This window comes from Colobus angolensis, unplaced genomic scaffold, assembly GCF_000951035.1.
Source record: "Colobus angolensis palliatus isolate OR3802 unplaced genomic scaffold, Cang.pa_1.0 Scaffold26, whole genome shotgun sequence".
NCBI lineage: Eukaryota > Metazoa > Chordata > Mammalia > Primates > Cercopithecidae > Colobus > Colobus angolensis.
Genome location: NW_012115821.1, coordinates 6,659,870 through 6,675,053, shown reverse-complemented (window position 1 = coordinate 6,675,053; position 15,184 = coordinate 6,659,870). Strand labels below are relative to the sequence as shown.

General features: G+C 36.0%; 1 protein-coding gene across 2 annotated transcripts in view; it reads right to left on the bottom strand.

The window, feature by feature from the left end:
• MAGI1 (membrane associated guanylate kinase, WW and PDZ domain containing 1) overlaps positions 1–15,184 on the bottom strand; it is a 275,228-nt gene that overhangs the window by 98,385 nt on the left and 161,659 nt on the right. For both annotated transcript variants that reach the window (XM_011947180.1, XM_011947179.1), the window contains exon 5: positions 2,913–2,995. In XM_011947180.1, coding sequence (XP_011802570.1) covers positions 2,913–2,995 — 83 coding nt within the window. The remainder of the gene's footprint in view (positions 1–2,912; positions 2,996–15,184) is intronic.

Below are 15,184 nucleotides of genomic sequence, written 5' to 3'. Positions count from 1 at the left end.
TCCTAAGCAGACCCTGTGGAGGTTGTCAGTGATAACATCATCACATTCACATTTTAAAAGATTGCTCGGAGTGCAACATAAAAAGGAGAGTGAAGAGTCTGTATGGGAGATGAGCATGACCCCAAAGGAGAATGGTAGATGTGGTGAAAAACATAGTGAATGGATCCAAGAGACATTTAGGATGCCAAGTGAATTTAGCTGGTTCACAGGTTAGAAATAGGTGTGAAAAAAAGTGACAGATCAACGGGGAATTTTGAGTATGCATAAATTTACCAGGAATGGAGACAGGAAACACTTAGAGAGGACCAAATTTTGGGGGGAAAGATAATCAGTATTAATGGTTTTAATATGACTGAGTCAGAAGTCTCTTTGAGACAACTGTTGACATTATCAATCAGGTGGATTAAAATATTGGCCCGGAGTTCAAAGGCAAGGTTGAGGGCTTCTAACTAAACTGGACACAACAATGACAGAAGGAGTCATTCACTAACATCAAAATCTCAAACTAGTTTCTCGATTCTGAGATAGGAAATAGAACATATTAAATCTTTACAATAATTAAGTATGATGCTATACTGTTACACCCCATATGTATGACCTACAGAGAACAGAAAGAAATACAGGGACAATATTTGCAACCAATATGCTTTTCTGCTTTGTGTTATAATATAAATAATAACAGGGCAGCTTTGCACTAACTGGCAACAGAAAACGCAAACTGATACTTATCATAATCTGATTATATATTTATACTGTTTGTGTGTACAGGCACATAGATACACATAAAATTTCTACTAGAAACAGAATATACGAATTCTAATATTAAAGCGATAATTACTAAACTAATTGCATTTGGTATGAATATATTCTTGTTCCAAAGGAAATAACATTAATACAAAAAGATAATTTTAAGAATTAAAAATCACTAGATTTGGTATAAAAAATGTCAATTCTATTCAATACTTTTAATCTATGTACAGTTTTTCTCAGTAAAAGCTATTGCAATAATCTATCATTTATAATATTGTATTAACAGGCGTTTTCATACATTCCCAGAATAATTACAAAAAGGATATTGACATTGAAGACCCTATGGTAATGAGTGCCTAAATTGCTTTCAAAATCATAAGGCATCAAATAATGATTAAATTATTGTTCCATGAAGTTTTAGGGTTGAATGTGTTTTATGCTCTGATCTTTGAAAATTCATTATTTATGTGCAGGTTGAGTATTATCCAAAATGGTTGGAATCAAAAGGGTTTCAGATTTTGCATATTTTCAGATTGGGAGATACTTGTGTAATATACTTACTGGCTCAGCATCCCTCATCCGAAAATCCAAGATCGAAAATGCTCCAGTGAACATTTCCCTTGAGCATCATGGTGACACTCAAAATGTTTTGCATTTGCCTCCTACTCTTGGGCTCAGGTGGTCCTTTTGTCTTAGCCTCCCAAGTAGCTGGGACCACAGGCACAGGCCAACACGCCCAGCTAATTTTTGTTTTATTATTTGTAGAGTCAAGATCTCACTATGTTGCCCAGGCTGGTCTCAAACTCCTTGGCTCAAGTGATCCTCCTGCCTCAGCCTCCCAAAGTGCTGGGATTACAGGTGTGAGCCACACCATGCCTGGCCAATTTTGGAGCATTTTGGACTTCAAATTTTGGGATCAGGGATACTCAACTGGTATTATATGTTAAACAGAATACCGAAATAATCAGTACAGTCCATTATCTCTCAAGCATGCAAAATACCACAGCTGAATGAATCTGTTCTATTCCTTCTTCAGGAATGAAACAAAGCAACCAAAATAAAACAAGCATCTTGGTCATGCCTCCTAAGTTAGAAGGACTTTTGTTTCCATTTTAAGTAACTCAGATAAATACCAACACAATAGTCTACGTCATTTAATGTACCCTGCAAACCAGGTATAATAGAAAGATCATGGAGTACAAGGTTTTCACAGTATTATACTTTACTGCCTTGCATTTTCAAAAAATCTTTAAGTTTATATATACAACAAATCTGCACTATAGGACAAATTAATAACGTTGTTATCTTACAGTAAAATACATATTCAATATTTATACTACTAATTCACATGCCAGACTTGAATAATGAGTAGCAAAGCAGAGCAAAGCAAACCATTTCCCTTTTCATTTTTCCACATCAAAAAATAATTTTAGTAAAACTTGGGATAGACGTTGGTGTACTGAAAAGGGACACACTAGCTCTGTTTTAATTTTTTTTTTTTTCATTTTGGAGAAGTAATTAAAAAACCCAAAGCCTTGAAATGAACTTTTTCAACTAAAGCTCTTACAGCCCGTTAGTTCATTTCCAAGATTAACAGGGAGAGTGGTGCTCTAGGTAACACCTCAACCTCTGTCTCAAAAGAATACACTTACTACATATTGTGGGCATACTGTAAGTTATACAGAGATTCTCAAACATATCTAGATCTGTTTCCCCTACCTCCAAGACTAGGGAAGTATGTGAAATAAGTAGAGTTCAAGAAAAACTCCCAACTTTTCCCCCTAAGACTTTTAAAAGGTAGGGTTAAAGCTGAGAATGTGTGAGTGACCAGAGCATCTCTGGTTTCTTTATTCCTAGAGACTTTCTAGAATTTTCTCTAAGTTCCTGAAGACAGAGGATGTATCTTCATTTGAACAGTTTGACTGTTCTGCTCCTAATGGAGATATCAGTATGCATCTGTCTTCATGTGTAAACAAATTCTTCTCTTGAAACAACTCTGACTTTCCTCCTGCTTTTGTAAACCACAGTCCATTTAGCAGAAATTGGATTACCTTTTAAAAACTCAACCTAAGACCCGACTGACCTGGCTATGACTCTTTAAAATTTGCACATGTGAACAGTGCCCCCAATTCACTTAACCCAAGACCTGCCTGGTCCCTTACCATCATCTTCACACTCTTCCAGAGGCTTCTGCTGCTTGTTCAGGCACCGAGGGTCTAACCAAGATGTTGTTTTCGTATTATGGCTGCAATCCAGAAACAAAAATAAGGAATTTGTTTGAAAAAAAACAACAAAAAAAAAGCAAGAAGCCCATGACGGAATCACAACACACTCTTGAATATTTCTTCCTTAACCACAACAAAGATACTTTCCAACAGCAAATCCAAACCAGAAGACGGCCTGAGTTTAGAATTATAAAATGGCTTGGGGAGGGTCTTAGGTAGGCTTTTTACTTATGTAACATATGATTATTAAATTACTGAAAGCTTAAAAAGTAATACCAATTTCATTTTTGAAAAAATGAGTTGCAAATGATACCCCTTGCCTATACCATCTTTAGACTTCACATTTGTCACAGAGAAAACTTCAATTTATTTTAAATATAACTATGATTTGAATCTTAGATGCTGAAACTCACAGAGAGGGCTGCTATTTCATTCATTATATTACATAAGAATTCTCCTGACAGCATGAAACTACCTCAATTCACATAAATGACTCAAAACTGCCAATACACATCATTAATTCACAGTGTCCTAAATTATGCTTTGGACATAATGATGGCAGCCCCCAGTTACTCGTCATAAATAGAATCTGGGCCGAGGATAAGCTTGGAGAGGCTAAACATGTCACTCAACTGCCTTCTAAGGGGTATAGTTCAATTCTAGATGAAGTATTTCAACAGATGGTGACTGGGGCCCTGCAGATATGAAAGTGTACAGACACATTCCCAAAGATATCGTCATTCAATCATGTTAGAAATGTCACCAGAATGGCTGGAAGCATTCAGCCTTTGTGCTTCCCAAAGTAATGGCTGGGACAAAGTTCTGCTTGAGCCCCCAGAGCACTATGCAGGTAAGGGGGTGGGGCAAACAACTCCAGTAGTTCTGGCTACAAACTAGACAGGAAAACAAGAAATTTTTTAAAAATTAAGTTTAGGCAGTAACTTAAAACTTTGTTTGAACTGTGACATTTCGGTTGTAAATCTGGGAGTTGGCAGGGCAGAGGGGTTGCCAAAGTTCTTTATTTTTGATTCAAATCTTACTAATTGTTAAAAAAAAATATGGCTTAAGAGAAAAACAGAATCTGCAAATGTATACACGTCATATCAACTGTGTTAAAATAAAAATAACAAAAGGTAATATAGCAACCACCATCACCACCACCAATCCTACTTAATGTGACCACATATGACTGCCAGAATCTCTTCTTTTACATGTTAAAATTTATTTAATCCTTACAATAACCCTATGAGAGAAGTATTATTAGCATTAAAATCATTGCTTCCCATATTACAAATGAGAAAACTGATAATAGAAAGGTAAAGCAATTTGCCTAAGGACACCCTGCTGAGACATCACAGAACTGGGAATTAAACCCAGAGAGTTTTGCACTAGAATCCATAGTCTGCACTATTCCTATGCAGTAAGATAGTAACAAGAATCATTGTCAGGAGAGTAGACTATGCAGGATTGAGAAAAAAAAAACTGTGTTTAAAACAAAAATAATGGTAGATTCACATTCAGTTAAAAGAAAGAATAGAGAGATCCCACACGCCCTTTACCTAGAACCCATCAATAACAACATCCTTCAAAACTATAGTATACTGTGACAACTAGGATACTGATACTGACACAGTCAAGATACAAAACATTTTCATCATCACCGGGGTCCCTCATGTTGCCCTTTTATAGTCACACCTGGTTCCCTTCCAACCATTCTCCCCAACTCTCTTATTAATCCCTGGTAACTACGAATCTGACCTCTATTTCTATAATTCTGTCATTTCAAGAAGGTTATATAGCACTGGGCATGGTGGTACGTGCCTGTAACCCCAGCACTTTGGAATGTCAAGCCAGGCAGCTTGCTTGAGCTCAGGAGTTCAAAACCAGCCTGGGCAATGTGATGAAATGCCATCTGTACAAAAAAATACAAAAAAAACTTAGCCAGGTGTGGTGGCACACACTAGCCAGGTGTGGTGGTGCGCACCTGTGGTCCTAGCTACTGGAGAGGCTGAGGTAGGAGGATCACCTGAGCCCAGGAGGCAGAGGTAACAGTGAGAAGAGATTGTGCCACTGCACTAGCCTGGGTAACAGAGTGAGATGCTGTCTCAAAATAAAATAAAAATAAAAATAATTTAAAAAAGAATGTTTTATAAATGGAATCATTGTATGTCATATTTTATGAGGCTTTTTCACTCAGCATAATTCTCATCAAGATTGCTATATATATATCAATAATCAATTATTTTTTATTGCTGAGTAAAATTCCATGGAATGAATGTATCACAGTCTGTCTAACCATTCAAAGACATCTGGATCATTTCTAGTTTTTGGCTATTTGGACAAATGTACTATAAACATTCATGTACATGTTTTTGTGTGAATTTAAGTTGTTCACTTCTCTGGGATAAATGATCATGTGCGCCATTGCCGAATGGTATGAGCTGCATGCTTAGTTTGTCAGGAACTCTTTTCTAGAATGCCAGACGATCCCACCAGCAATGGATGTGAGATCCAGTTTCACTGAATTTTTACCATCACTTAGTGTTGTCACTATTTTTTACTTTAGCCATCTTAATAAGCAAATGGTATCTCATTGTGGTTTTCATTTCCATTTCCCCAGAGCTAATGGGGCTGAACTAATTTTTTCATGTGCATCTCTTCCCTCTATATACTCTTTTCAGTGAAATGTCTGTCCCTCTCTCCCTGTCTTCAGTTCACATTCTAACTGAATGGTTTGATTTTTTTTTCACTCCGGAGTTTTGAGAGTCCTTTGTATATTCTACATACCAGTCCTTTTTTAGATGTGGGGTCTGTAAATATTTTCTCTGTAGTTTGTCCTTCCATCCTCTATCAGGCTCTTTCACAAATCAAAAAATTTTCATTTTAATGATGTCGAATTTATCATTTTTTCTTTCTCAGGGATCTTGCTTTTGATGTCTCTTTGCCTAGCCCTGTATTTCAAAAATTTTCTGGTTTTCTGTTTCCCTAAATGTTTTATTGCCTTATGTTTTACATTTCAGTCTCTGATTTATTCGGGCTTAATTTTTTTGTATGAAGTGTGGGGTTTAGGTGGAGATTAGGTTACATGCCTCTGGTCATCCACTTGTTCCTGGACCAATTACTGAAAAGGCTATCTGCCCTCCATTGGCTTGCTTTCAAATTGAATTGCTTTTGTCAAAAATCAGTTGGGCACACTTGTGGATCTATTTCTGGGTTCTACCTTCTGTTCCATTAAGTTATGAGTCTATTCCTTCACCAACACCACACAGTCTTTATTATTGTGACTAAATAATAAAGCCACAATAACGTAAATTAGTACATTTCATATCAAGCAGACTAATTACTATGACTTCATTCTTCCTTTCATAATTGTTTTAGCTATTCTATTTCCTTTGCCTTTCTATTTATATTTTAGAATAAACTTGTCTGTATCTACAAAAAGACTGAGATTTTGACAGAAATTACATAAAACCTGTATATCCATTTGGGGAGTAGTGATATCTCTATAAATTCTGAGTCTTCCTGTCTGTCCATGAGACATTGTCTCAAAATAAAATAAAAATAAAAATAAAAACAATTTTAAAAAGAATGTTATATAAATGGAATTGTATGTAATACTTTATGATTGGCTCTTTCACTCAGCATAATTTTCATCAAGATTGCTGTATATATCAATAATCAATTCTTTTTATTGCTGAGTAGTATTCCATGGAATGAATGTATCACAGCCTGTCTAACCACTCAAAGACATCTGGATCATTTCTAGTTTTTGGCTATATGGACAAATTTATAAAAATTCATGTACATGTTTAAGTATGTCTCTCCATTTATAAGGAACTTCTTTGACTTCTTTCACTGGCATTTTATAGTTTACAGCATATAAGATCCAGTATGTTTTGTTAGATTGATACCTGTATTCTTTTTCTGAGCAACTTTATATTTTATTTTTGATTTTGGTGACCAGGTATTCATTGCTAGTATATAGACACACACTTGCTATTTATTAAATTTTAAATTTTTGTGGGTACATGGTAGGTGCATATATTTATGAGGTATAGAAGATATTTTGATACAGGCATATAATGTATAATGATCACATCGGGGTAAATGAAGTGACTATCTCCCTCAAGCATTTATTCTCTGTGTCACAAACAATTCAATCATATATATTTTATTATTTTTAAATGTACAATTACATTATTATTGATTACAGTCACCCTGTTGTGCTATCAAATACTAGATCTTATTCATTCTTTATTTTTTTTTGTAGCCATTAACCATCTCCACTTCCCCCTTACCACCACCCCACCACCCGTCCCAGCCTCTGGTAACCATCATTCTACTCTATCTCCATGAGTTCAATTGTTTTAATTTTTAGCTTCCACAAATAAGTGAGAACATGTGAAGCTTGCCTTTCTCTGCCTGGCTTATTTTACTTAACATAATGACCTCGAATTCCACATAGGTTGTTGCAAATGACTGGTTCTCATTCTTTTTTATGGCAGAACAGTACTCCACTGGGTATATGGACTCCATTTTCTTTATCAATTTATCTGTTGATGAACATTTAGGTTGTTTCCAAATCATGACTGTGGTGAACAGTCCTGCAATAAACATGGGAGTGCAGATATCTCTTCAATATACTGATTTCCTTTCTTTTAGGTATGTACCTAGCAACGGATTGCTGGATCATATGATAGCTCTATTTTTACAGCTTTTTTATTTGTTTTCTATTTCTTTTGGAGGAACCCCCAAACTGTTTCCCATAGTGGTTATACCAATTTACATTCCCACTAACAGTGTGAGAAGGTTTCCTTTTCTCCACATGCTCGCCAGCATTGGTTATTGCCTGTCTTTTGGATAAAACCCATTTTAACTGGGGTAAGATGATAACTCATTGTAATTTTGATTTGCATTTCTCTGATGATCAGTGATGTTGAGCACCTTTTCACATATCTGTCTGCCATCTGGAGTCTTCTTTTGAGAAACGTCTACTCAGATCTTTCCCCCATTTTTCAGAGTACTAGATTTTTCCACAGAGTTGTTTGAGCTCCCTATATATTCTCATTATTAATCCTTTGTCAGATGGACAGTTTGCAAATATTTTCTCCCATTATATGGGTTGTTTCCTCACTTTGTTTCCTTTTCTGTGCAGAAGCTTTTTAACTTGATGTGATCCCATCTGTCCATTTTGCTTTGGTTGCCTGTGCTTATGGGGTATTATTCAAGAAATCTTTGCTCACTCCCATGTCCTAGATAGTTTCTCCAATGTTTTCTTTTAGTAGTTTCATAGTTGGAGGTCTTAGATTAAAGTCTTTAATCCATTTTGATTTGACTTTATATATGGAGAGAGATATGGGATAGTTTCATGCATCTGCATATGGATATCCAGTTTTCCCAGTGCCATTTATTAAAGAGACTGTCCTTTCCCCAATGTCTATGTTTGGCACCTTTGTCTAAAATGAGTTCACTGTAGATGTACGGATTTGTTTCTGGGTTCTCTATTCTGTTCCATTGGTCTATGTATCTGCTTTTATGCCAGTACTGTGCGGTTTTGGTTACTACATCTCTGTACTATAATTTGAGGTCAGGTAATGTGATTCCTCCAGGTATATTCTTCTACTCAGGTTATGTTTGGGTATTCTGGGACTTTTGTGGTTCCACATAAATTTTAGAATTGTTTTTCATTTTTCTGTGAGGAATGTCTTTGGTATATTGATAGGGATTGCATTGAATGTGTAGACTGCTTTGGGTAGCATGAACATTTTAACAATATTGATTCTTCCAATCCATGAATGTGGAACACAACTGCTATTTATTTATAATGTGGAATACAACTGCTATTATTTATATGCTTCTCTTTTATCTTGCAACCTTGCTGAACTCATTTATTATAAAATTTTCTTGGTACATTTCTCATGATTTTCTACTAAGGTAACCATATAATCTGCAAACAGGAGTAGCTTCATTTCTTCCTTTTCAATCTGTATGGCTTTTACTTCTTTATCTTGAATCATAACCCAGGCTAGAACTTCCAGCATGATGTTGAGTAAGCGGAGGAACAGCTCAGCACTTGGGGTGGCTGAGGCAGGTAGATTTCTTGAGACCAGGAGTTGGAGACCAGCCTGAGCAACACAGAGAAACCCTGTGTCTACAAAAACTACAAAAAATTGGCTGGGTATAGTGGCATGTACCTGTAGTCCCAGCTACTCGGGAGGCTGAGGTGGGAGGACTACCTGAGCTCAGGAAAGTTAAGACTGCAGTGAGCTGTGTTCACACCACTGCACTCCAACATGGGCAACAGGAGTGAGACTCTGCCTCAAGAAAAAAAAGAAAAAAGAGTGGGGACAGCTGACATCCTTGGCTTGTTTTCACACTTGCAAGGAAAACATTTCATCTTTTCACTATTAAGTATAATGTTGGCCATAGGTTTTCTGTAGATGTTCTTTATTAAGTCAAAGAAATTTCCCTTAATTCCTATTTTTCTAAGAAGCCTTCATGTGAAGAGTGCTAAATTTTGTCAAATGCTTTTTCCGCATCAATTAATATAAGCATTAATTCTTTAGCCTGTTAAAATGGTGGGTTACATTGATTGATTTATTTGAATACTGAGACAGCCTTGCAGCACTAGAACAATTCCCACTTGGTCATAGGAAATTGCTGATTACTACTTACTAACATTTTGTTAAAGATGTTTGCATCTATGCCTTTTTTGTACTGTGTTTAGTTTTGTTATCAAGGTAATATTAGCTTCATAAAAATAACTGTACAGTGTTCTTCCTTTTTTATTTTCTGGAAGAGATTATGTAGAAATAGTGTTAATAGTTCAATATTTCTTTTTCAGGAGTTCTTAAATATACAAATTCATTCCTCATTATCTTTTTTTTTGGTGATGAGTGACTCCTCATTTAAGCCTGGGAATACTACTTGCACTACTTATTTCTTCTTCGTTTTTTAAAAAATTATACTTAAGTTCGGGGACACGTGCAGAACATGCAGGTTTGTTACATAGGTATACACGTGCCATGGTGGTTTGCTGCACTCATCAACCTGTCATCTACATTAGGTATTTCTCCTAATGTTGTCCCTCCCCTTACCCACCACCTCCTGATAGGCCCCCCAGTGTGTGATGTTTCCCTCCTGTGCCCATATGTCCTCATTGTTCGACTCCCACTTATAAGTGAGAACATGCGGTGTTTGGTTTTCTGTTCCTATATTAGTCTGCTGAGAATGATGGTTTCCAGCTTCATCCATGTCCCTGCAAAGAACATGAACTCATTCTTTCTTAAGGCTGCATAGTATTCCATGATATATATGTGCCACATTTTCTTTATCCAATCTATCATTGATGGGCATTTGGGTTGGTTCCAAGTCTTTGCTATTGTGAATAGGGCTGCAATAAACATACGTCTGCACGTATCTTTATAGTAGAATGATTTATAATCCTTTGGGTATAAACCCAGTAATGGGATTGCTGGGACAAATGGTATTTCTAGTTCTATATCCTGGAGGAATTAACACACTGTCTTCCACAATAGCTGAACTCATTTACACTTCCACTAACAGTGTAAAAACATCTCTCCAGCATCTGTTGTTTCTTGACTTTTTATTTATTTATTTATTTTTATTTATTTTTTTTGAGACGGAGTCTTGCTCTGTCACCCAGGCTGGTGTGCAGTGACACAATCTCAGCTCACTGCAACCTCTGCCTCCCGGGTTCAAGTGATTCTCCTGCCTCAGTCTCCTGAGTAGCTGGGACTATAGGCTCGTGCTAATATGCCTGGCTAGTTTTTTGTATTTTTAGTAGAGATGGCGTTTTATCACGTTACTCAGGATGGTCTTGATCTCCTAACCTTGTGATCCACCCACCTGGGCCTCCCAATGTTTCTTGACTTTTTTTTTTTTTTAAGAAGGAGTCTCACTCTGTCACCCAGGCTGGAGTGTAGTGGTGCAATCTTGGCTCACCGCAAGCTCTGCCTCCCAGGTTGACACCATTCTCCTGCCTCAGCCTCCCTACTAGCTGGGACTACAGGTGCCTGACACCATGCCCGACAAATTTTCTGTATTTTTAGTACATGGGTTTTCACCATGTTAGCCAGGATGGTCTTGATCTCCTGACCTTGTGAACTGCCCACCTCGGCCTCCCAAAGTGCTGGGATTACAGGCATGAGCCACCACGCCAGGCCTGTTTCTTGACTTTTTAATGATCACCATTCTAACTGGCATGAGATGGTATCTCATTGTGGTTTTGATTTGCATTTCTCTAATGACCAGTGATGATGAGCTTTTCTTCATATATTTGTTGGCCACATAAATGTCTTCTTTTGAAAACTGTCTGTTCATATCCTTCGCCCACTTTTGGATAGGGTTGTTTTGCTCTTGTATATTTGTTTAAGTTCCTTGTAGATGCTGGATATTAGCCCTTTGTCAAATGAATAGATTCCAAACATGTTCTTCCATTCCATAGGTTGCCCGTTCACTATGATGATAGTTTCCTTTGCTGTGCAGAAGCTCTTTACCTTAATTAGATCCCATTTGTCAACTTTGGCTTTTGTTGCCATTGCTTTTGGTGTTTTAGTCATGAAGTCTTCGCCTATGCCTATGTCCTGAAAGGTATTCCCTAGGTTTTCTTCCAGAGTTTTTATGGTTTTAGGTCTTAAGTTTAAGTCTCTAATCCATCTTGAATTAATTTTCGTATAAGGAGTAAGGAAAAGATCCAGTTTCAGCCTTCTACTTGTGGCTAGCCAATTTTCCCAGCACCATTTATTAAATAGGGAATCCTTTCTCCATTGCTTGTTTTTGTCAGGTTTGTCAAAGGTCACATGGTTGTAGATGTGTGGTGTTATTTCTGAGGGTTCTGTTCTGTTCCATTGGTTTATATCTCTGTTTTGGTACCAGTACCAGTATATCTCTGTTTTGGTTACCGTAGCCTTATAGAATAGTTTAAAGTCAGATAGCATGATGCCTTCAACTTTGTTCTTTTTGCTTAGGATTGTCTTGGCTACACGGGCTCTTTTTTTGGTTCTATATGAAATTTAAAGTAGGTTTTTTCTAATTCTGTGAAGAAAGTCAATGGTAGTTGATGGGGATAGCACTGAATCTATAAATTACTTTGGGCAGTATGGCCATTTTCACAATATTGATTCTTCTTATCCATGAACATGGAAAGTTTTTCCATATGTTTGTGTCCTCTCTTATTTCCTTGAGCAGTGGTTTGTAGTTCTTCATGAAGAGACCCTTCACATCCCTTGTAAGTTGTATTACTCAGTATTTTATTCTCTTTGTAGCAGTTGTGAATGGGAGTTCACTCATGATTTGGCTCTCTGTCTACTATTGGTGTATAGGAATGCTTGTGATTTTTGCACATTGATTTTGTATCCTGAGACTTTGCTGAAGTTGTTTACAAGCTTAAGGAGTTTTTAGGCTGAGAAGATGGGGTTTTCTAAATATGCAATCATTTCATCTGCAAATTGAGATAATTTGACTTCCTCTCTTCCTATTTGAATACCCTTTATTTCTTTCTCTTGCCTGATTGCCGTAGCCAGAACTTCCAGGTGGTGAGAGAGGGTATCCTTGTCTCATGCCAGTTTCAAAGGGAATGCTTCCAGCTTTCGCTCATTCAGTACAGTATCAGCTGAGGGTTTGTAATAAATAGCTCTTATTATTTTGAGATATGTTCCATCAATAACTAGTTTATTGAGTGTTTTTAGCATGAAAAGGTGTTGAATTTTATTGAAGGCCTTTTCCGCAACTATTGAGATAATCATGTGGTTTTTGTCATTGGTTCCATTTATGTGATGGATTATGTTTATTGACTTGCATATGTTGAAGATGACTTGATTGTGGTGGATAAGCATTTTACTGTGCTGCTGGATTTGGTTTGCCAGTATTTTATTAAAGATTTTCACATCAATGTTCATCAAGGATATTGGCCTGAAATTTATTTGTGTGTGTGTGTGTGTGTGTGTGTGTGTGTGTCTGCCAGGTTTTGGTATCAGGATGATGCTGGCCTCACAAAAAAAGTTAGGGGAGACACCCTCTTTTTCTATTGCTTGGAATAGTTTCAGAAGGAATTATACCAGCTCCTCTTTGTACCTCTGGTAGTATTTGGCTGTGAATCTGTCTGGTTCTGGGCTTTTTTTGGTTGGTAGGTTATTCATTACTGTCTCAATTTCAGAAATTGTTATTGGTCTATTCAGGAATGCAACTTCTTTCTGGTTTAGTCTTGGGTGAGTGTATGTGTCCAGGAATTTATCCATCTCTTCTAGATTTTCTAGTTTATTTGCGTAGAGGTATTTATACTATTCTCTGATGCTAGTTTGTATTTCTGTAGGATCAGTGGTGATATCTCCTTTATCATTTTTTAATTGTGTTTATTTGATTCTTCTCTCTTTCAGGGATGCCCTGTGGAGAGGAGGAATCTCCACCCCTTATTACCTTGAATGACTTTAGGGTCCATAGCAATTCCTTATTTAAATCCTAATATTGACAATTTGGTCTTCTCTCATTTTTTCTTTCTCAATCTTATTAGAGACTCTTCAATTTTTTTAATCCTTTTGAAGAATCGGCTATTTCTTTCACTGATTTTTGTCTATTGTTTTTCTGCTCTTGATAGCCTTGATTTCTCCTCTTATCTTTATTATTTCCTTCCATCTTTTTGCATTTAAGTTATTCTTGTCTTTCCAGGTTCTTGCATTGCAAGTTTAGATTGTTAATTTGAGACTTCTCCTCTTTTCTCATATATATGTTTAGTGCTATAAATTTACCTCTCATCACTGCGTTGGCTGTGTCCCACCTATTTTACTGTGCTGTATTTACATTTTCATTCAGTTCAATTTATTTACTTATCTTTAATTTCCCTTGAGACTTCCTCTTTGACCCATAGATTATTTAATTATGGGTCAAATGTTGTTTAGTTTACTTCTAATTCATTGGAGATTTTCCTACTGTATCTGACATTAATATGTCAACTCTTGCTCTTTTGATTAACATTTGCAAGATATATTTTCCCATCCTTTACTTTCAACATACCTATATTGTTACATTTGAAATAATGCATCACAGATAGCACACAATTAGGTCATGCTTTTTAATTCACTTTGCCATTCCCCAACTTTAAATTGCTGTATTTAGTTCACTTTATTAAATGTAGTTATTGATATGTTAGGGCTTAAGTCTTCCATTTTGCTTGTAATTTTTTTTTGTTGTTCTGTTTTTCTTTCCTCTGTTTTATTTTTCTGGCCTTTCTGTGGGTTACATGAATATTTTAGAAGTCCATTTTTATATATCTACAGTACTGTTGAGTATATCTCCCTTGCATAGCTTGTAAGTGGCTGCTTTAGACACTACGTTACATACATATGCACATATTATATATATATATTATTTATAAATATATTTAATATATCTTATAGTCTACTGACATCATTTTACCACTTTGACTGAAGTAGATAAACCTTATCTCTATTGATATTCTTTTACTCTCCCTCACTTATAATAAATTATCTTAAATAGTCTCTCTACACACATTTAGAACCATTAAACAGTATTTATGGTTGCTTCAACACTTAAACATAATTTGGAAAATTTAAAGAGATGTCAATTATATCTCAATAAAAATGGGATAAAAGAAAACTCAAAAGGTGAAGAAAAGTATTTTACTTATCTATAGTTTTACTTTCTCCATTCTTCTATTTTCCTGATTGTTTTTGTTTGTTTTTTTAGAATTTTGGTTTTGTTTTAGAATTTTCTTTTTGTTTAGAGAACACCCTTTGGCCATTTATTGAGAGCAGGCCTGCAGGCAGCAAATTTTCCTAGTTTTCTTTCATTTAAGAATATTTTCATTTTCCTTTGATTCCTAAAGGATATTTTTACTGGATGTAGAATTCTGGGTTAATTCTTTTTTCTTTCAGCACTATAAAAATGCTATGCCACTTCCTTTCAGCCTTTGTTGCTTCTGATGACAAATATGCTGTCATTTTACTTGTTTCAATAACATACATAGGGTGTCATTTCTTGTTGCTTTCAACGTTTTTCTGGTTTTAGCTTTCAAAAATTTGACTATGAATGTGTCTTGCTGTAGTTTTCTTTTTTTTTTTTCAATTTTTTAATTATTATTATTATACTTTAAGTTCTAGGGTACATGTACATAACATGAAGGTTTGTTACATATGTATACTTGTGCCATGTTGGTGTGCTGCACCCATCAA